This window comes from Apiospora marii (assembly GCF_038362585.1).
Source record: "Apiospora marii strain CBS 49790 chromosome Unknown utg000004l_segment0_segment0, whole genome shotgun sequence".
In the NCBI taxonomy this organism is placed as follows: Eukaryota; Fungi; Ascomycota; class Sordariomycetes; order Amphisphaeriales; family Apiosporaceae; genus Apiospora; species Apiospora marii.
Genome location: NW_027117375.1, coordinates 201,589 through 221,776, shown reverse-complemented (window position 1 = coordinate 221,776; position 20,188 = coordinate 201,589). Strand labels below are relative to the sequence as shown.

General features: G+C 56.0%; 8 protein-coding genes across 8 annotated transcripts; 4 read left to right on the top strand and 4 right to left on the bottom strand.

Moving 5' to 3' along the window:
* Positions 1 to 650: 650 nt before the first annotated feature.
* PG985_006006 (uncharacterized protein) lies at positions 651 to 1,594 on the bottom strand (the record flags this gene model as incomplete). The annotated part of the gene is made up of 3 exons (XM_066825775.1): positions 651 to 807; positions 1,104 to 1,348; positions 1,460 to 1,594. 3 exons carry the CDS (start codon positions 1,592 to 1,594, stop codon positions 651 to 653), a joined length of 537 nt encoding a protein of 178 aa, XP_066685382.1.
* Positions 1,595 to 2,364: 770 nt separating this feature from the next.
* Positions 2,365 to 3,618, top strand: PG985_006005 (uncharacterized protein; the record flags this gene model as incomplete). The annotated part of the gene is made up of 1 exon (XM_066825774.1): positions 2,365 to 3,618. The coding sequence occupies one exon, from the start codon at positions 2,365 to 2,367 to the stop codon at positions 3,616 to 3,618; it is 1,254 nt and encodes a 417-aa protein (XP_066685381.1).
* A 1,404-nt stretch (positions 3,619 to 5,022) lies between these two features.
* Positions 5,023 to 7,998, top strand: PG985_006004 (uncharacterized protein; the record flags this gene model as incomplete). Its single annotated transcript, XM_066825773.1, has 1 exon — positions 5,023 to 7,998. The coding sequence occupies one exon, from the start codon at positions 5,023 to 5,025 to the stop codon at positions 7,996 to 7,998; it is 2,976 nt and encodes a 991-aa protein (XP_066685380.1).
* Positions 7,999 to 8,372: 374 nt separating this feature from the next.
* PG985_006003 (3-hydroxyanthranilic acid dioxygenase) lies at positions 8,373 to 9,124 on the bottom strand (the record flags this gene model as incomplete). Its single annotated transcript, XM_066825772.1, has 3 exons — positions 8,373 to 8,833; positions 8,907 to 9,031; positions 9,093 to 9,124. 3 exons carry the CDS (start codon positions 9,122 to 9,124, stop codon positions 8,373 to 8,375), a joined length of 618 nt encoding a protein of 205 aa, XP_066685379.1.
* Positions 9,125 to 10,415: 1,291 nt separating this feature from the next.
* Positions 10,416 to 11,550, top strand: PG985_006002 (ctr copper transporter; the record flags this gene model as incomplete). Its single annotated transcript, XM_066825771.1, has 4 exons — positions 10,416 to 10,517; positions 10,676 to 10,859; positions 11,264 to 11,351; positions 11,433 to 11,550. The coding sequence occupies 4 exons, from the start codon at positions 10,416 to 10,418 to the stop codon at positions 11,548 to 11,550; spliced, it is 492 nt and encodes a 163-aa protein (XP_066685378.1).
* A 348-nt stretch (positions 11,551 to 11,898) lies between these two features.
* On the bottom strand, positions 11,899 to 13,511 carry PG985_006001 (NUDIX domain-containing protein; the record flags this gene model as incomplete). Its single annotated transcript, XM_066825770.1, has 4 exons — positions 11,899 to 12,620; positions 12,729 to 12,779; positions 12,866 to 13,031; positions 13,290 to 13,511. 4 exons carry the CDS (start codon positions 13,509 to 13,511, stop codon positions 11,899 to 11,901), a joined length of 1,161 nt encoding a protein of 386 aa, XP_066685377.1.
* A 523-nt stretch (positions 13,512 to 14,034) lies between these two features.
* PG985_006000 (uncharacterized protein) lies at positions 14,035 to 15,453 on the bottom strand (the record flags this gene model as incomplete). Its single annotated transcript, XM_066825769.1, has 1 exon — positions 14,035 to 15,453. One exon carries the CDS (start codon positions 15,451 to 15,453, stop codon positions 14,035 to 14,037), a length of 1,419 nt encoding a protein of 472 aa, XP_066685376.1.
* A 2,359-nt stretch (positions 15,454 to 17,812) lies between these two features.
* Positions 17,813 to 20,033, top strand: PG985_005999 (Non-specific serine/threonine protein kinase; the record flags this gene model as incomplete). Its single annotated transcript, XM_066825768.1, has 3 exons — positions 17,813 to 17,851; positions 17,925 to 19,091; positions 19,146 to 20,033. 3 exons carry the CDS (start codon positions 17,813 to 17,815, stop codon positions 20,031 to 20,033), a joined length of 2,094 nt encoding a protein of 697 aa, XP_066685375.1.
* Between the last annotated feature and the right edge of the window lie 155 nt (positions 20,034 to 20,188).

Below are 20,188 nucleotides of genomic sequence, written 5' to 3'. Positions count from 1 at the left end.
TGTACAGTTTAACACGATAGCAATCCCTCAGTGGCAGCATCGATGATCTTCCCAAGGGCATGGCCTATAATTTTGAATTGCCGCGTAGTCGTTTTTTTCGTATATATACCCTCCCACATCATATTACCTGTACCTGCAACAAATTGGTCAGACCCCATACCCTTTATTGACAGAGTTCTGGGCAATCCCCGTTTGTGATTATAGGAGGTCGGCTGCCTTACGCGAAAACCCGAGCCAGAGCGTTGAAGTCAATAGATACCTTTAGTCAGTGCCGTCAGAGAAACATCACTTCGTAACAATCCTAGGCCAGTGTCATGGCAGTGCGCTCTCCGCGGGTGCCAGCATAGACGTTTCGCTCCGGGGGGCTGTCATGTCGGTAACTGCTGGACAGTTAAGCGAGTGAACAGGATGCATCCCCTATGCCATATCACCCAGTTCTCTATGGTCCACGGACCTAAGTCCATGTATACATAGTTGAATGCTTGGTCTCGCATATAAGGAATTGTTGGTGTGTTGGATTCCCCGTTTCCCCAGCTTCTATGTACGAGTTTATAGTACACACACAAAGGCAGGCTGGCCCATCGAGACATGCTCTCTTCTTCGTCTTGTCTACCTCCCCTCTCTCTCCCAACTTCGCTCTATTGATTGTACTAAGCCTCGGCTTGGGCGGCGGCTGCCTTCGCGGCCAATTTCTTGGCCTTGCGCTCCTCGTCCGCGAGATGCGCCTGCCGGTAGTGCTCTGTCACTTGGTCGAGGTTGGCGTAGTGGCCAGCGGGGACGTTCCATGGTGATCCAGAGTTCAGGAGCCTGTCATCGAGTCTCATGTTAGCAAGGCTGATTTGTCCCAGGACTATATTCTCCGGGAGAGATGGCATGACGACATGGGAGTGCCTCGTTTTCCCCGAGGCGTTCTCTCCAGGCCGCGGGAGAGATCCGTGTCCGTCCAGATTCTCATATCTCTCGGTCTCGGCCTCTCCCTCTTCCCTGGGCTTACGACCTGCACAACCTGCACCCATCCACCCACCCACCCCCTTCTAGATGCATACGCATTGCCCTGCCGCAACTGGGGAGAAAGAATCGCGTGGGAACCGGTGAAAACCTACTCGGGAGTCTTGAGCTCGACATGCGGGCTCTTAGGTCCGGCATTCAAGAAGAGGTGCTTGTCGTGAGCGGCCCGCTCGAGGGCGTCGGTGCGCAATGCGTTGCGTACCACATGGTCCTTGTTGAGGGCCTCAAACTGGTTCAGGTACTGAGAGATCGTGGACGGCTCGCCGTCGGCGCCCGGCCGCGAGATGGTGTAGAAGATTGCGGCCGTGGGGAGGAGGCCGGCGAAGACGTAGAAAGAGGCCTGTTGCCACCCGGGCATTAGCTTAGCTGATTGATCAATTGATCGACTGACGCTTCCCCCCATTGGCTCCTCTCTGGGCAAGAGAAGGGAGGGAGATAGGGAGAGACGTACGCCGAGGCCTTCCTTGACTTCAGGTGCGGCGTGGTGGTGGTCGTGGCCAGAGGCGTAGCCGCGGGCGTTCCGGATGGCCGAAGCTGGGCGCGTTTGTCGAGCGGCGCAAGCCGCTCTTTGCCTGAGGGCCTGCATGGTGGTCGAAATCGGGGTGATGGTGTCAATTGACGTTTCTTGACTTTTCGAGTATGAGAGCTCTCTCACTGCTTCTGTCGGGGAATGCGCAAGTGATGTTTGGATTGAGGCACTAAGCCGGGCGGCCAATCAGAGGCAGGCAGCGAAGGTGTGGGGATCTCGCGGTCGGGTCGGAGCTCAGCCTTAACTTAGGTAGCAACTTACAACATTGAAGTACAGCAGACAGAATGGGGACACAGGACACTTCAAGAGATCTATCTTCCTTGCTGTGAGGTCCATTATACCGGCTACATACGTATCGTCCCGGTTTCTACTAGGCATCATTGTTACTCATAAAATTAAAGAGAAGCACTGCATTGTTCCTGTCTAGCGTGCTGTCAATGTACTCTCGAGTCCTTGCATTGATTGAGCTGGTGCAGGCTGGCAGGTTTAGATAAAGCCCTGTCTGTGTTCAGGATTAGGTACGTCTTCAGGTTAGGCCGTGCCTGAGAGCAGAATTGAACCCATTGGAAGCCTCTAGATTTCGAAATTACTATAACGAATGCATTTAGGCGCTCTAGGCATCAACCTGTGTTCTGTCCATCGAGTTATCCGAGTAATTTCAGAGGTTTATGTGTTCGGCTTTCGTGGCCTGTTCCACTTTGCAAACTGTCCTGTCGCCACTAACCACTACAAAAACGAGCCCGGGCATCTGAACTTGGATCCATGATTCCACCTCCAATACACTTGCATTCGCTATAAGCCCCAAACCTCCACCCTCTTCGGACAATATGGCCTCCCTACGGATGCGGTCCGTCATTCGACTTAGCATTGCATTCCTCCTATTATCATTTGTGGTTTCCTCCATCGCCACAGTGTCATCCCCACCGGCACCGGCTTCTGCTTCTCCGTCTGCGGAAGGTGACCTGATATGTCATACTAACAACCCGGCCGAATGTTATCCCAAAGTTTTCTCGCCAACTGACGAGTTTCAACTTGTACACGATGACCAGGATCTTCCGTCCGGGCTCCACGTCCGAATGAACATTTGGACTGGCGAGAAGGAGGCAAAGCTGAATGTGCCGGGGGCAGAAGATGTTGCGCTCGAGGGCCTCCCTGTGGAGCAGGCTGTCATGGTCGTAGACCCAGACCTTTCAGAGGCGAAGCCGAACATCCCCTCAGGCGCGCCCGTTTATGAGCCTGTCGGCGTTGTCAAAGAGCCCAAGGAAAAGGAACCCGGCTTCTTCCAAGCTTTGGAGTCGGTCAAATTGCATGGAAACGCAGCATTCTCCGCTGACTCGTCTGTCCTGGAGGACGCCCTTGCCGAGCTGGAAGACTTCTCTCACGATATGTACTACGGACAACAGATCGCCGGAGACGAAGATATCCTAAGGGCTCTCTTCCATCTCCTCACCAAGCGAGATACCGAAGAAGTGACGAAGCGCCCGTATGCGGACCGCCGAGACTTTCTGGCGGCAACCACTCTCGCTTCGGCTTTGCAGAACAACCCCCCGGCGCTGAAGGATGTCGAGACGGTATGGGACTCTTTGATGGGCGGGCAGGCCAGTTCGGGCGAGCAATCTCTTAAGGATGCCTTCTACGGCCAACTCAAGCCTCGGGCAGAGCAGGGCTCCGCCGACGCTGCCAACGAGGCCACCTGGATGCGCGCCCTGCTCGCTGTGGTCGGGAAGCTCCTGAAATCCGATAAGATTCGCAGCGAGTTTCTCGACAACAAGGGAATGGAGGACTTCCTCCGCATCTTGATGACCAAGGGGCCCGAGTGGGAACCAGCACGCGCCAGAGTGGCCAGAATCGTCATGGACAACTTCCTGGACGAGAACGTTGGGGCCAAGACGGGTGTCTGGCCGCCCCGATTCACGACCCAGGTGTACGTTTGCGACACCGAGGGCCGTGAGTTCGACGACAGCTGCTGGGTTCTCTACCTGGGACGTATCATCAAGGACAGGCCGCAAGATACATGGGCTCAGGAACTGTATTCGATGTTGCAGCCCGGCGGAGGGGCGCCCACCCACAATGAGCTGTAAAAGGCACACAGGGGTTTTTGTTTTTCGATTTACTAAGCGTTTGATATAGATATACCCAATGTGATGATACAGCAATGAACCATTCGTTTCTTATGCATCTGGGTGACTTGACTTGGAACGAGTTATATACATTTAGCCCCCAATGCACCCCTCCCCCCAGGTGATCAGACGTGTTACACTTGGATTCAGGCTGTCTCTGTGCCACGGTAAAAGGCAGCTTACAGCGTACGACGACATGATGCGGCTTTAACTGTAACCGGATGGCGTGAGAGGATGTATCCGTGGCCTCATGGACGGGCGACCAACACGTCAACGCGCCAACACGTGCCTCTTGGATGTTGTTGTGCGAGAATGTTCTCGACTTGCCTTGTTTGCAGCATTTCTTCCAGATCGGTTGGCCGCGGATGCGACCTACTGGCAGCGCCAAGGCGGGCCCTGCAGTAGAGGGGGGTATAGCTCCCTTGTGCGTATGGTTCACCAGCAATTGGTGGCCTGCGTGAGCCTAGCCGCATAGCGTACAGGAAGGAATTTTAGCCCGGGCGAGTAAAAAGGGCGGGTCGGGGGTGTGCAGCCGCGATGGCAGAGGCCCAGATCCAATCAGATGTAATGAGATGTGTGGTGCTGCTTGGCGCTGGCCGACTTCCACCAATGAGGGGCCCAAAAGCAACGACAACGGCGGCTATTTCATACGGGCTCATATGCAGCAACACACCACTGAGAGCCCGAGTTTCGAGTTTCAGCCTCTATGCGGCTCTTGGATCCTGCAGATAGATACACGACATGGCACCCGCTCCCTTGCTACCCCCCGGCTCGAGGCGCGATGCTCGAGTAGCCAGTCAGACGGCGAGCTGGCCTGGGTTAAGCGACGAGAGCGCCTCGAGCTGCAGGAGTCATGGCTAGTCTGGCTACCTTGGCGTCGGGTAACGGTGTATACCATTCATTGCTTGTTGATGTGGTTGTTCATGCCTCCCCCCCAGACTCTTTATTGCTGCCACATGGCCCAATGAAACTCTTGAATTCACAATGTCATTGTGACTTTTCCCCGATTTCTTCTCCGGCATCTATCTATCCTATTGTCCTCAACGTGTTTCCCCTGTCTTTCCACGCATCTATTGAGACCAGTCAATCTATGAATGGCTCTCTGTTTCTGAACCATCAATAATCACCCGCCCTGTACATTCATCACCACCACCCTACTTACACACTCGTTGACTTGACCATATCCCTTCGAGGCCGTTCTATTCAAGTATCCATTCTGTGTGTTTCCAGTTTGAACTCCCTAATTTATTCCACAATTATTTCCTCATTGCGGGTTCACTGAGGATAGCACTGTTTTTTTACTTTGTCGAACTTCTCGAGATCGCGCAAACAAGGCGTACATACCATACCGTACCACAACCCAAAATGGATACCACCAAATCAACAACAGTACCGTCGCGGGGTCCCACCCCCAGCAACGATACGGACCGGGAAGACTGGGAAGCCTGGGAAGATGAAGAGCCAGTGACCGACTTGGACAAAGAAGGAGACTCTTTGACAAACACAGGAGGAGACAATGGTTTCAGAGGCACCAAGAGGCAGCTCGAACGCTTAAAGTCAAGGCGTCGCCAGAAGGCCCAGAACGCAGAGGCTGGCATCACCTTAGTTACGGATATGTCCAAATTCCGTCGGTCTACTACATCCAAAAAACAGACCAACACCACCAGATTCCAGGACTCGGCCGCACTCCGAGCACTCGAGGGCTCCCCCAACTCCGCCTCCATCGGAAGCTTCGCCTGGCTCAAACCCAAGCCCGCAAGCCAAAAGAGCAGCAACAACAACAACAAATCGGCCAAGAAGGCCACCAACAGCCGCGGTACCGAAACCGATCTCTCGCCCGTAGCACGGCCCATCGTCATCGGCATTGCTGTGCCCGAAGGCGACTTGTCTTCGCACGAAGTCAGCCCCCAGACGGCTCTCGTGGAAACACCCATTGATATGCGGAACTACATCAACCAGGCCACGTCCAAGAAGGCCAACAACGGCACCGTCATGTCGCCAGAGCAGCTGCGTTCCGTATGGTCCCCCGACACTGAGGCCAGCGAGTCGCCGTATTCCGGCACTCGCGCAGCTTCTAGTGTATACTCACAATATTCCCACTTTGGCCTGAATCCCAACGATAGTAATGCCAATGTACCCCCAGTTCCTGCCCTCCCGGCAACTCTACGCTTCCAGCAGACCCAGCCGCAAGCGCATACCGACCCCGACGACGAGGACAGCGGAACACCTTGCACATTATTCGAGGAAGACGGCAGTCCGATGGGGGTTCGCAAGTCTTTCAAACCCAGGACTGTAGCGGCAACACCCCAGAGCGCCGACACACAGGTGAGCGGCTGGTGGGACCACGTCGGCACTCCTTACCACCAATCCAACCCATTCCGACCGCAAGCCACCGGCCCAAGCCCGTTGGCGAGTTCTCCCCAGCCTCAGGAGTGGTGGCAAGGAGTCGACGAAAAGAAGCAGCAAGCAGCCGCCACGGGGGCTGCTAACAATGCGGCCTTGCACCCGGCCTTGCTAGGGCAGCAGAACACGGCACAAAGCGTACAAAGCCTGCAGTCGCAAACCCCGACAGAAGCCGGCCCTTCCAACCGCCCAGAAACCCATTCAGAAAAGGCCAGAATCCTTCTCGAAGAGAACCAGGTCGCAGCGGATCAGCCGCCCCCATATTCTCCGCCCCCGAACACTACCAAGCAGGTGAAATATGGCCCGATACTACCACCTCAGGGCTACTACAGCCCGCAGCCCATTCCCTCTCCCGGCCCGATTTCGCCAGGTATTCCGGGCACTATGTCTTCGCAGGGGGCGATTAATATGTCCGAGATCCCGGTCACACCACGCATGGTTCCAGCAGCCGTGCTTCCCGACCGCCCTGTTGGCTCCTTCGTACCTGGCGACCAGTTCCAAAACGCACCTGGTACGCGACACAAGGCCGAGCGCAACAGGAGGCGCCATGAAAAGGAAGATGTCGTCGCCAGGCGGGTCGGTGGATTCTGGAGGGGCCGCGGCTGCATGCCAGATGGTGGATGCTTCGGCCGTACGGGACGTGAGGGTAGACAGCGGCGCAGGGTCTACATGGGCATCTGTGGCGGCCTTATCGCCGTCATCATCCTCATTGTTGTCTTGGTCGTGGTTCTGACTCGCAAGCATTCACCGTCTGGCCCAGAGCAGTCAATCTGGCTCAACCTGACCGACTTCCCGCCCATGCCAACTGGTGTGCTGACTGTGTCGGGGCCCGACACACCGGTCGTCACCGACGGCTGCGTGGAGCTGACTGCGTCGACTGCCTGGAGCTGTGCGGTGCCCAAGGATCAGCAGGACCCTCGAAATCCCAACCCTTCCGAGGTCCCCGAGTTCATCTTCCAGATCCAGTACGATAACAGCAGCCGACAGTTGTGGAAAGGCAACAGTAACCAAGGACCCCAGCAAGCGAACGATGATCTAATAAACCAGCAAGACGCCGGCACACACGAGCCTGGCTTCAGCCCGAACCCGGCCCCGCCATCGCTCCGGGAAGCATCGTTCCTGGGAAACTCGACCGACGAGATCCAATCAGACAACAAAGCCGGCGAGCCAACTCCCTTCTACATCAGCCTGCTGCCGTCCCTCGATGCGACCGTGGGTTCCAAGTCGACGCAAGACTCGGACAGCAGCAACCACGGCCTCGACACGGTGCCTCCCAACGGCGCCTCGGGTTGGAACTTGACCAGCATCCTGCCGCCACCTGAGACGAACCCGGACGGCACGGGCGCCAAAGCGCGCCTGTACCCGCTGGCGACGCAGCAGCCGCTGCGCCTGTTCGACCGTGGCCTGCCGACGGAGCACTACGGCTTCTACACGCACTTCAACAAGACGATATACCTGTTCAACAACGCCGAGACGACGCCGACGGACCGAGCCGGCGGCGCCCGTCTGGTCGACGCGCGCTTCCTCGTGACCTGGACCGAGGTGCGCTTCGTGGTGCAGATGTGGACGCGCATGGGCAACAGCTCGCGGCTGATCGGCAACGGCACGGCCCCCGGCAAGGAGGGTACCACGGTGCACGCCCGGCCGGGCACCATGCCGTACCCCGTGACGATCCTCGAGGACCTGCACGGCGGCAGCCCGGTCCGCAAGACAACCTTCTACTACGGCGTGGACCAGCAGTCGCGCATCAACCGGACGGACAGCAAGCTCATCCTCGTCGACCCGGGCTTCGGGGGCACGCTCGTCAACCCCCTGACGCAGAACCCCGACCCCTCGCTCGGCGGCGTGGACGGAGGCACGGGCGGCTGCAAGTGCGAGTGGGTCAACTGGCAGGGGAAGAAATCTGCGCAGCGGACCAAGGAGCAGCAGTTGAATTGATTAACGGAGGATGAATACCGATTTGCATTACTCGATTGATATTGGTCAATCGGCGGGAATGAAGTGTTACTACTACGCATAGCCTGGCGTTTTGATTTTTTCAGGGGACTTGAAAAGGGGGTTGGGAAAAGAAGAAGACGACGAAGCAAGGGGCTTTCATTCCTGGATAAGGACCTCTCCATCTGAAGTGTTGTGACATTAGGGGAGACAGCGATATTGGCATTCATACATACTACTTACACCCTTAAATATAATGGAACATAACGAATCACTCAGTGTACATGCCTCCAGTGCTGTGTTTGAAGATGCAAGTAAAGAACAGAACTCGTCGTTCAAAGCATGATACACCCCCAGTTGGTCCCTTTGTCCATATTCTAGGCCAGGTTGGGATCCTGGATCGAGCCGGCCTTGGGTACCGAGTCGGCCAGGGCGCCACACTTGGAACACCGGCGCTTCTCCTCGCTGGCCATGAACTCCTCGATTGCGGCCTTGATCTGGGTGCCGAGGTCGGTGCAGTGGAAGGCCGCTTCGTGGACGATGGCGCCACAGTCGCCGCCGGAGCCGTCGGCCGCATCGGCCTGGCAGTACCAGCGCATGCGGTCGAGGCTGGCCTCGGGCCGGTGCTGCTCGAGCACGATACCCACCGTGTTGGCAAAGCGCACGGGGTTGTGGGGCGTGTTGGCCGGCAGCAGGAACATGTCGCCCTCGCGGATGACGACGTCCTTGAAGGCGCCCGTCTCCGGGTCCACGACCTTGAGCAGCATGGCGCCTCGGTACTGGTAGAACCACTCGGGCGTCTCGTTGATGTGGTAGTCGGTCCGCGCGTTGGGACCGCCTACGATCTGTGGTAGGAAGAGTATGAGATTGCATTCCTCCTTTACACCTGATTTGCCCATCTTATATAATACTTCTTCTAACACCCAAGAAGGGAGGCGGGGCGTGGAGGGGGATACTTGCCATGGTGGTGAAGCCATTGCTGTAAACGCAGTAATTGTTCACGGGCGGCTTCAGGAGATGGGAGTTCTCCTCCAGCCTGGGGCGGAGCGTGAGCAGATTCTCATTTGTCGATCCGGAAAGGTGCTCGCGCCACTCACCATTTGGGCAGGTTCACTGGTACGGGAAGCATGGTGGTTGATATCGTTTGGATCTTGGTTGCTGTGCTACTTCCCGCTGGGTCAGTACAGGCGGGGGAGCTTCTAGTACGAGTCAGGGACTCGGAGTCGTGTGACGTGGGGAGCGAGTGACACTTACCCAGTTGGCGCTTCAAGCGGTTGATATTTGAGCCTTGGATATGTTGCTTTGCTTCCAGCCTCGAAGACGCTGCAGTGCTGATGATAGGGTCTGATGGAGCTGGCCGGTTGATCACTGGGATATGAAGCAAGAAGGCCGTTCGTTCATACTTCCGATGTATAAGCAACCAGTTGTCCGTCACTGTCGACGCTATCCGCGAGCCGCGAGTTGCCGCACCACTCACTACTGTAGTAGTAAACGAGGTCTATGTACCCCCACTGCCCGCTTCCCCACCATATACAGGCGGCATAAAGTGGAAATCAATACTCCGTACGCTTCATATTATCTCGGGCCTTGTGTGTAGATATCGAAAAGATATACGGTTTAGTTGAAAGCATACGGCAGTAAAACTTGCTCATTCTTTTCATGCCGAATCGACGTGATGAAGCGATCTTGCCGGTGCATGTGGTGAAAGTGAGTAGCACCTCGACAGACACGAGGAGGCAGGTACTTACCTCTCGAACGGACGGAGGCTTTGGTTTGGAGATCCCTGGCTTGAGACGACCGGCAGCTAGCCGACTGGAGGCGTTGGAGGGAACCTCCCAGGCTTGCCAGGCTCCAGCTAGGACAGGCCAATAGGCCAATATGCCAGCCGGAGTGGTTGATTTATGGCATGAAATCGACCCGAAACATGCCACGCGCTGCGACCGAGCTCACGTAACCTTTTCCCAACGGTGGCAGGTGGACGCCCACTTCCCACCCGCGCCATTCGCCATTAGTCGCCAGTGGTCGCATTTGAGCACATTTGCGCGGGTTTGTAGAAGCAAGCTAAAACGCATCCGGGCGCGCCATTTCCCTTACCTGCGCACTCGAAGGTTGCGCCTGCCATGTTCATCCAATAATATTGATTGATATCTATCTCTCTTCCAACTTACACCTGCATGTACTGTACCTCCTCCCAGCCAATCCGCCGACACAACAACGTAGCAGCGTGTGCCGTGTAACGAGGGACCCGAACAAGACAGCTTTATAAGAAGCGCCTCATTCCTGCTCTCGACGACGGACACCCACACTCTCTATTCGCCTCATAACCGACCCGTCCCTCGACAGACGCTGTACTTTATCCCCTGCGCACCACTCGCACGATCGAAACAACGCGGCTTGAAGCCCTTTGAAGATACAAAAAGATGGACCACTCTCATATGGACCACGGTGGCATGGGTCACGGCGACATGGGTCACGGCGGCGGCGGCGGCGGCGGCGGAATGGACGATATGTGCAACATGAACGTGAGTGGGCTGCTGCTGTGACTTGCAACTTCCTCCAACGTGCGCATAAGGGGCTCCCGTAGCTTTGGCATGCATGCTTGCTTGCTTCCGTGATACGCTGTCCATACCAGTGCGCAAGGGGCCGGGCCGCGGGCTGACTCTTGAGCTCGCTTTACTAGATGCTGTTTACCTGGGATACCAACAACCTCTGCATCGTCTTCAAGCAGTGGCATGTCCGCGGGCCCGTCTCGCTCATATTCTCCCTGCTGGGGGTCGTCCTGATCTGCGCCGGCTACGAGGCTTTACGTGATTTCATCCGGCGGTACGAAGCCTCGGCCGCGCGGAGGGCAGATGGTCTTCCGAGTGAGTCCCCCAAACCCCTACTACACCTATCTACATGCAACCCCAAAGGCGCGCTACTGTTGGGTGGTAGTTGAGCCCCATATATCCCATACCCCTTTCATGCCACTCCCTCAGCCTAGAAACTGCCACTTCACGGAGCGTTTCGTCCTTGCAGCTTTGCCCTCTTTTCCTCTGTTCTTGGCCTTCCTTGCGGAGAGACGAGAAAAGGAAAGAGAGAGAAGACACACACATTGCATGCGCACGATCCGTACACACAGACACGTTCTTTCCTCTCTCCCCACCGGAAAAAAGAAAACTGTCCGTGGGCGAACATGATAGAACTTGATTCTAATCTACCATGGTTGTTTTGCGGAATGAAGCCGAAGAACAAGTTACTGAGTCCACGCCGTTCCTTTGGTCCACAGGACACCGCCAGGTCTCCGTCGAGAAGCGCTCGCATGTTGTCAAAGCCGCCCTATACGCCGTCCAGACCTTTTACGCATTTATGATCATGTGAGTTTGCTATTGCTATTGCTGCTGCTGCCCGCTGCGCAAGACGGGCTGCGCGCACATCTGGCTAACCCCAATATCCAGGCTGCTGTTCATGACGTACAACGGCTGGGTCATGGTGGCCGTCGCCGTCGGGGCTTTTGCTGGGTACCTCGTGTTTGGCAAGTCGACATGTGCTACCAAGGAGACTGCATGCCACTAAAGAATCATATATCAAATTTGAAAGTAGCGATAGAGTAAAAGAGGGTAAGACGTGGCATGAGATCTGCATTCGTAGAGTGGCAAGATCGACAGAAACGCGTGATTTAGCAGTGATAGGGGGAGGAAATACATACTTGGCGCCCCAATCTGCCTTGGAAAGGCCAGGGCGATCTGCAAGGGGTGTTGCCGGCATGCAGGATATTTCTATGAATAGTGCAGTTGGAATTGGCCGCCAGAGGAAATATAAAACTCCATATCTATAAATAAACAATGCCTTCTAAGTGCTCTTTCAGCCGCGCGCAAGCTACTTATTTCAAATCGAATCGCACGACCAAGATTATATCCTGCACTACATCTTAGCATCCTTGGGGTCCTCTTTGACGGCGTCGAGCCCGACCTCGCGCCGCTTCTTCTCGAGCAGCATGCCCCCGGCCTCGAGCCGCGCAATGATGGCCTCGTCCCCGTAGTGGTCGTTGTGCTCGAACTCGGGCTCCTCGGCGTAGGCGATGCGCGCCGCGTCCACGAGCATGCGGCCCGTCAGGCCCCAGACCAGGAACCGCTGCACCTCGTCCTCCTCGAGCTCGTCGGCGAGCGCCGCCTGGCCGCCGTCCCGCGCCGGCGGCTTCGTGACGCGCTGGTTGTTGATGGGCACGTAGAAGTTGTGGATGCGCCAGGGCTCGGCATGCCACTCGGTCCAGCGGCCGTCGTACCAGTCGCCGTCGGGGAAGGGGAGCTCCTCCTCCTCCGCCTCTTTCTCCTCTTCCTCTCCGCCTGCGCAGGCGACGCGGCGCTCGTCGCGCTGCTTGAGGAAGTTGTGGAACGGCCCCGAGAAGACGGCGGCGACCTCCTTGGCGTTGAGCTGAGGGATCATGCTCTCGTCGACCACGAGGCTCGGCTTGCCGGGGACGTTGTCCGCGTGCAGGAAGGCCACGCAGGGTCGCACCGCCAGCTCCGTCTTGGCGAGGCTGCAGGGCAGCTGGCAGAGCGGCTCGATGTGGAAGGGTTTGGGGATCTTGGCGTCATCGAGCGGGAGCCCGATCTCTTCCCATGCTTCGCGCCGGGCTATTTGGTCTGTTGGTCATGGGGCGGGTTATGATCAGCTTCTAGAACTCTTTCTTTGCTTCTCGTCTGTGCTGAGTGAGGCCCTGCTGGGGAAAGAGAACAGAAGGGATCGCGTACATGGTGTCTCTTCCACCGAGTCTGCCTTGCCTCCAGGGAACGCTGCGTGTCCTGTGCGTCCACCACTCGCGATTAGCTTTTGTTTTGCCGCAGTTTCTCGCTCGAAAGGGGAAGGCCCGGGAGTGTGTTGGCCATACCCGAAAAGTTGCGCAAGCTCGCCGCCCGCATCGTGATGACTACCCGCAAGTCCCCGCGGCGGTCGGCAAACAACAATATCAGCACCGCGGCCCGCCGGCTCACGGGCAGCCGGTCCCATGTCGGGAACGGAGGTGGTCGGTAAGCGCGTAAGCGCGCGATCGCGGCCTTGGAGCTCCTCAGCATTTTTTGTCCCTTGTCTGCAGATGTGTCTTCCCCTTTTTTTACAATCCGCTCTCTCTTGTTGCGCTTGTGCGATTCTTTCGCCCGTTCGCTCGCGCAAGAATGATGGGAGAGAAAATGCAGGCACCACCACCGCCGGGGTTTCGCCAGACCACGAATATTGGGCAAGCAACGAAAGCGTAACGAGAAGGGTATGCGGGGGAGTGGAAATGAAACCGTGGATGTGATTTAGATTATACTGACCGCCGAGGCTTCGTTGAGCGGTGCCATGGTCGACGCATCCCAATAATGCGCCGCCTCGTAAGAAGTGAGGTCGAGGTCGAGCGCTCGCTGGATGATATCAACGTCGGGCCCGGAATGGTTGGTGGGGTTGGCGGAAGTTTCGGTCTGGAGGCCGTTGCTGCTGCTATTGACCGGTAGCGGAGGTGGATCGGCAGAGGTGGTGGTGGTGGTGGTGGTGTTCATGATATACGAAGGGGGAAGAAGGTGAGAGGAAGAGGGGAGATCTGATAATTCCGGTCAGGTAATGTATCTTGCGTGTGCTTTGCTTCAGCCGGCATACATCGTCATACCTAGGTACACAGAGGGAGCCTAGAGCCTACTTTCAACGTTTTAGGTACCTTGCCGGGTAGGTATGGTAAGTATAGATGGTAGGTACGTAAGTGCAGGTGAAGATTGGGGATGGATACTGTATGCAGTGACCAAATCTGGAAACGTGGAGCAGCGGCTTAAGGCCTTAGACCGCGGGGTATCCAAGGTACTGTAGGTAGGTATCTGGTATCCCACAAGGGACGCTCGGCCCGCACTTTGCACGCATGTGGCTTCGGACATTCAATGGGAGTAGCAGCAAACTTTATGTTATTATATTGTTTTGCGCCATGGGAGACCGGCTTATTTGACAATGCCAATGCTGGCACCAAAGGCAACAAGATCATAGGCATGTATACTCCCGCTTTCCGGCAAAGGCACAGCGCGAAAGAGCACCGGCTTATATCCAATTATGCTCGTCGCCCGGAGGAGGCTGCCGAACTGCTCGGGCGGCCTGTAGGTACCTGTCCTGCTCGGCCGCGTTGCTCCTTTTGTCCCTCCTCGGATCTTCGGTCGAAAAGCGGTGTGTTACTCGCGACACGAGCCCTCCCAACCCTCGGTGGCCGCCCTCGGTCCTGGGCTTGTGGAGGTTCTGGCTTACCAGGGCCGACAGGCTTGGGAACTTCCGTCCCTTCTTTTCGCCCCCGTCGTCGTCCGATTCGTCCGAGTCGAAAGAGCTGACTGGGAATGGCGTCTTCATGTGCCCTTCCGTTGTGCGATTATTGACCAGCTTCAGCGGAGGTGGAGGAGGCGGCGGCGGCGTCTGCTTGCTTGCCCTGGCTCGGTTCAAGTAGCTGTTCACTCTTGGACCTGCAAATGAGATCTTCTTCTCCCTCGCAGCCGGGGGTCTACTGCTCTGCGGCGGGGTTGGTTCGCCTGCCAATCTTGGCTGGCTACTACTGAGATTCGAAGGGGGTGGTCGTCCGGAGGCATCGGCTTGGATTCTTCGGTCTTCGTGGCTTCGTGCCCGGAGAACGGGGACCCCTATCTGCTGCCCTGGCCGAAGGGGGTGGCTTTGATGCGGAAATCCTTGGGCGGTATCATGTGCAATCGATGGATCCCTTGGCGACGGGCTTCCTGGGTCGCTGCGCCTGTGGGCTGGCCTGTTGTCCGGCGGCTGTTTGGGCACCCGCAGGCTCGACGGAACCTGGTACGTCTGCGATTCCCGAGTTTGCCTGGCGTCGTACGCGTCACTGGACTGGCGCAGGGCAACATGGACTGTCATGCGGTCGTCTCTGGCCCCGAAAGCTCCGTCTGCAGCAGCGTGGTCGCCTTTTCCTCGACGCGGGCTGTGGTTGTAGGAGTCGATCAGCTCTGGCATGTCCACACTCCCGCCCGGCGTTCGGGGAAGGTAATGAGGTGACACGACGTGTAGCTTATAGGACTGTGTGGGGGTGGAAGGCGAGACGGGGCTGACCAGCCCGTAGCCATTGCGGCCATCGTAGTCTGTGTTAATTGTTAGGGGTACGTCCTTTCTCGTAGACCAATTCTTCTGATCCGGCCTGGGATACTGTTGTCGTGCGAACCCATCCGGAGTGCCGCCACATTCTTCGACCATCCTCGAGTAGTCAACATCGAGTACGGTTCCTTCTCGAGACGGCGCTGGGGAGGGGTCCCGTGAGGCGTCGTTTGCTTGCTCGTAGTTCGAGGATGAGCTTGATGACGGCCGCGGAATAGGAACCTGCGGTAACGGCCTGGTTGCATAGTTGGTAATGTCCTCGGGGGGCAGGGCTGCCCCAGGGTGATGCTGGCCCTGTTGCCTTTGACCTGGGCCATGGTCTTCGTTTGACGGTCTCTGCTCCCCGACTCGACGTTCCATGTCACTTCAGCTATTGTGCGCTCGCAGTGTAGTGCTGCGCTGGGATAACAGTTGTCGACATGATATCCTGGGCGATGCCGATGCCTTGCACCGTCGGAGGCGGTGGCGCTTCGTAACCCACAAAGACTGATGAATGTTCGACATGCTTCCGGCATAGTTAAGAGTCAAGAGTCAAAAGAATCATTATACCTGGACAAAGGCAAAATATCAAAGGCGGAGAGCTAGTCACGGAGACGGGATGGGATCAAGCCTTCAAGCATGACAGTCGGGCATCACACCGTCCCCTCAAATTTGAACATACAAGACATGAAAACACAAGCCGTTATAGCAGGCTGTACTCGAAACAAACAGTTATATAGTATACTATTGCGATTCACTATGCATGGCAATAGTCGGTGTCTGAAAATGCAAGTGCTATATACGTAGCTCTCTGAAGAGGCTCGTGGTTTAGGCGGTTTGGCCACTTACACATTCCACAAAGCCGCAAACGGAATCAGGAACAAACAATCCTTACGTGAACCAACCCCAACCCTCTAAGCTCAGCTATATTTGGTGCATCTGCCGAACCAGCCTGCCAGCTGTAGGGTACGTTCGTTGCTTGAATCCCCTGGCAGTTATGCACATACTTATATAATTATATGTATGCAAGCCCTCGGTTTATTTCACTAGCTTGGATACTTATTCTACCTAGGTCACTGCATCAAAATGGGTTTATCTCGCGGGCGGAGTATGCTCTCGTAAGGACACTACCTAATCACGGGAGAGGCTGACATTGCCCGCGAGCACCAATTTACCTATCGTAGTCACAAGATGCATCACCGGGTGGCCCTTTCATCCAGCAACCAATTCAGACGAGGGATGAGATAGAGAGCCGAAGTCCCAGAATGACTTTGCAAGAAATAAATGTGCAGTCGCAATCTTTCATACTGAAGGGGAGAGGGGATCTGGATTCTTCATCATCAGGGCTCGTGATGAGTCGTACCAGCGAGGTATCTCTGGAAGGGAGTCATAGTCAATGGATGTTTGTTCCCATGCCCGTCTCAGCTGGGCTGGGCTGGGCTGGTCGCCTGTGGGGTGGGGCGCAATCATGTTTACCTCGTTAGGTTAAGTGCACGCAGACATCTACGCGTAGCCATCAACATGTCATTTTTTTTTTAGTAGAACTGCGCCTGCCCGGCTCCTGGCAAGCTGGCTGCAATTTGCTGCTTGCACTGCTGTGGCCGCCATCGTCATGGATGGCAGGTGGAGTAACTAGTAGGTATTCGTGGTGCGTGGTGGTTCTTGTGGTTCTTCGCGTTCTACGCTCCTACGTAAGGCGACGAAGCTAGGCAAGTAATTCATCGAGGAAAAAAAAGGCAGACAGAAAAGTGGAAGGGTGCTGGCCATCCCGATCGAGGTCCCAAAGCGCACCGAGCACGAGCGACGTCATCTGATGGCTCTGCACGTCCGGCGGACCTGGCCATCTTGGATGGAGATGGCTGATCAGGGATGGATCATGGATGGTTTCAAGACGGAAAGGCCATCGTATCCTTGACGTCCCATGTTACCTCCGGTTGTGTCGTCGACTCGTAGTTACAGAGAGATACGGGAAGCAAGCATCAGGGAGCAGTGACCACTGGAAGCCACTGATCATCGGTCGAATCAGCCCTGCCAGTTCCTGGGTTTGGGTCTCTGATCAGTGGTCAGGCCACTCGAGCGATGACTGGCCATTCGCTCTCCACTATCTGTCGCTCGTACAAGTGACCCGTCCTGCCCGTCCTGCCGACTCGACCACGCCCGGCCACTTGATCCATCCTGTACCGCATACTATCACCATTAAACTAGTCCTGATACTTCCAACCACAACATAGGACGTATGCACATGCAGGGTGCTGAACCGACTGGACCCAGCTCTAGAACCTATCACTTCACATCATCGTCTCTGTTATTCTCTCTGCCTCTATCTCCGGCACACTGTTGGCCAATACCCATCCCGAGATCCCCAAGAGTCAATGTTACAAGTTGCTTTTCAGGGTCCCCCAGTCTGTTTCTCAAATAAGCTCCAATGCTCGGCCTCTAGGTTGAGCTAGACCAACCAACCTATCCCATCGACCGACAGATCCTGAACGCACGCAACCTCCCTCCCAACAGCAATAACCGCCTGTCAGCTTCTTCCTGACATTACATTTGATACCAACAGGCTCTGAATCATCCCCGTTCCAGCTTCTGCATCCCCTCCAGAGCGGGTCACCCCGTCGTATATAATCAATTACACGCCCCAGTCGACACCGGTTGACTCAAGTCTGCCCTGTGTGGTAGGCACCAGCATCCCATCTTGGCCCCTTCTGCCGCCGCACCCGCACACCAACGAGCTCGCATCATGGCTCCGCGAGAGAAAAGCCAATTGAAGCGTGTCCGGGTAAGTGGTACATGTGCTCTGCAGATCGTCTCCGGCCAGCAACAACGCGAAAACTAACCCGACCATGGTGCAGGACTCTCCCGTCGAAACTTCTGATTCCAAGAAGCCGCGTAGGTCCGAGCGGATATCGCACAATGGCAATGGCGAGCATCTCAAGACGCCCGTCACCAAGAACCAACAGCAGCTCCCGTCTCCTGTGACGGCGCTTGGCGACAACAACAGCTCCAACGAGGCAACAAAAGAAAGAACCGCAACACCGCCGCCTCCTGGTGGCCCGCCCAGCCAAATAGCACAGCGTTCGCCCGAAGAGACGTACTCGCAAAACCAGGGCTTTTCGTCTCCCCCGCACGACACCCAGGCTTTCCCTTCGCAACTCATCGACCAGCAGGCTGCTCTGTCTGACGAAGTCGAAGACGAAGTGAAAGAGGGCGTTTGGGGATACCTCTTCCCTCTAGACACCCAGTATGGCAGGTGTGTGGTCCTGCGCAAGAGAGCCTCCTGCCCGCTGCCCGATGCTGTCAGCGCAGCCCCAAAGGTCAAGGAGGACAACGAAAACCGGGCTCTAGAGCAGGAGGAGTCGTACGAGAAAGAAAAGTCCAAGGGTATCCCGGCTGGCGGCTACCTGATTGGCCGCCACCAGGAATGCGACATCGTGGTCAACGAGCCTATAGTCTCCAATCGCCATACGCTGATCTTCACGGAGAACAAGGGCAGCGATGCTGTTGCGGTCCTGGAAGATCTCTCCAGCAATGGCACATTTGTGAATGAGGATTTGGTGGGCCGCAACCAGCGGAGGGAGCTCCATGATTCAGACGAAATCGCCGTCAATGACAAGACGCGCTTCATATTCAAGTACCCGCGCAGCCGCATGTCCAGCCGTTTCCTACAGCAATACACGCTTCTTGAGCGGCTGGGCAAGGGGCACTTTGCCGAGGTCTTCCTGTGTGTCGAGAAGTCGAGCGGCACTAGGTATGCCGTCAAAATCTTCACCAAGCAGCCCGGCATGGAGGAGCGGTCCAAGACAGATGGACTTCAACAGGAGATCGCCGTACTCATGGGCGTCAGCCATCCCAATGTCCTATGCCTGAAGGATACCTTCAACGAGAGGAACGCTGTCTATCTCGTGTTGGAACTGGCCCCGGAAGGAGAACTGTTCAACCACATTGTCATGAAGCAGAAGTTGACGGAGGACGAGTGCCGCAAGCTTTTCATTCAACTGTTTCAAGGCATCAAGTATCTGGTAAGCCCCTTATATTAACATTGTATCATGGCGGTTGTACTGATAAGGAAATAGCACGATCGCAACATTGTGCACCGAGATATCAAGCCGGAGAACATCCTTGTCGTGGACAAGGAAGTCCATGTCAAACTGGCTGATTTTGGCTTGGCCAAGATCATCGGAGAGGAGTCCTTCACGACTACTCTCTGCGGCACTCCCAGCTATGTCGCGCCAGAAATTCTTGCCGAGGGCAAGCACAGGAAGTATACGAAAGCTGTCGACGTCTGGTCATTGGGGGTTGTCCTGTACATCTGCCTGTGTGGATTCCCGCCCTTTTCGGACGAGTTGTACTCGCGAGACTTTCCCTACACCTTGTCGCAACAGATCAGAAGTGGCAGGTTCGACTACCCTTCTCCGTACTGGGACTCGGTCGGTGACCCAGCCCTGGATCTGATTGATTCGATGTTGGTCGTGGAGCCGGAAAAGCGGTACACCGTTGACCAGTGTCTGGCCCACCCTTGGATCACCCAGCAAATGCCCGGTGTGAATGACAGCACAGATGGACTGGTTGCTGGCATCTGTGGTCTCGATGTCAAACGTCGCGGCATGGCCCGCGAACGAACACTGCTCTCCTCGATTAATTCCGTGACAGTAGCGCATGAGGTGCCCCTCGGTCCCAAGCAGAAAAAGGACACGCCACTCAAGGTCTATTCCAAGAACCAACACTCCAGCAGCCCGACAAACGTCACCCCCATGGAAGCGCGGCCGGCAGACAAACGCGATGCTCGTGAGTTCATGGAAATGGGAGGTAAGGGTGACCAGGAGCTATTTGGTACCGATGGCGAGAGCTACTATACCAAAGAAGAAGCCGCCGCCGCCGTCAATGGCAAAGCCGCCAAAGGCGATGCTAAAGAAGATGCCAAAGTGAAGGGCAAAGGCAAAGCGAAAGCAAGCGGCAAATAAGCCTTGCTATTTATTCGAATACTTCCAACTACTGCAAGTCTTTATGTATATATCCCCCCCCGGTTGATTTATCTTCACCTTCGGCTTAGGACTGGCGTTATATCGGTTTCAAAAGTGGTTTATATGATGCAAATGGTGGTTCCGGCCTGCGATAT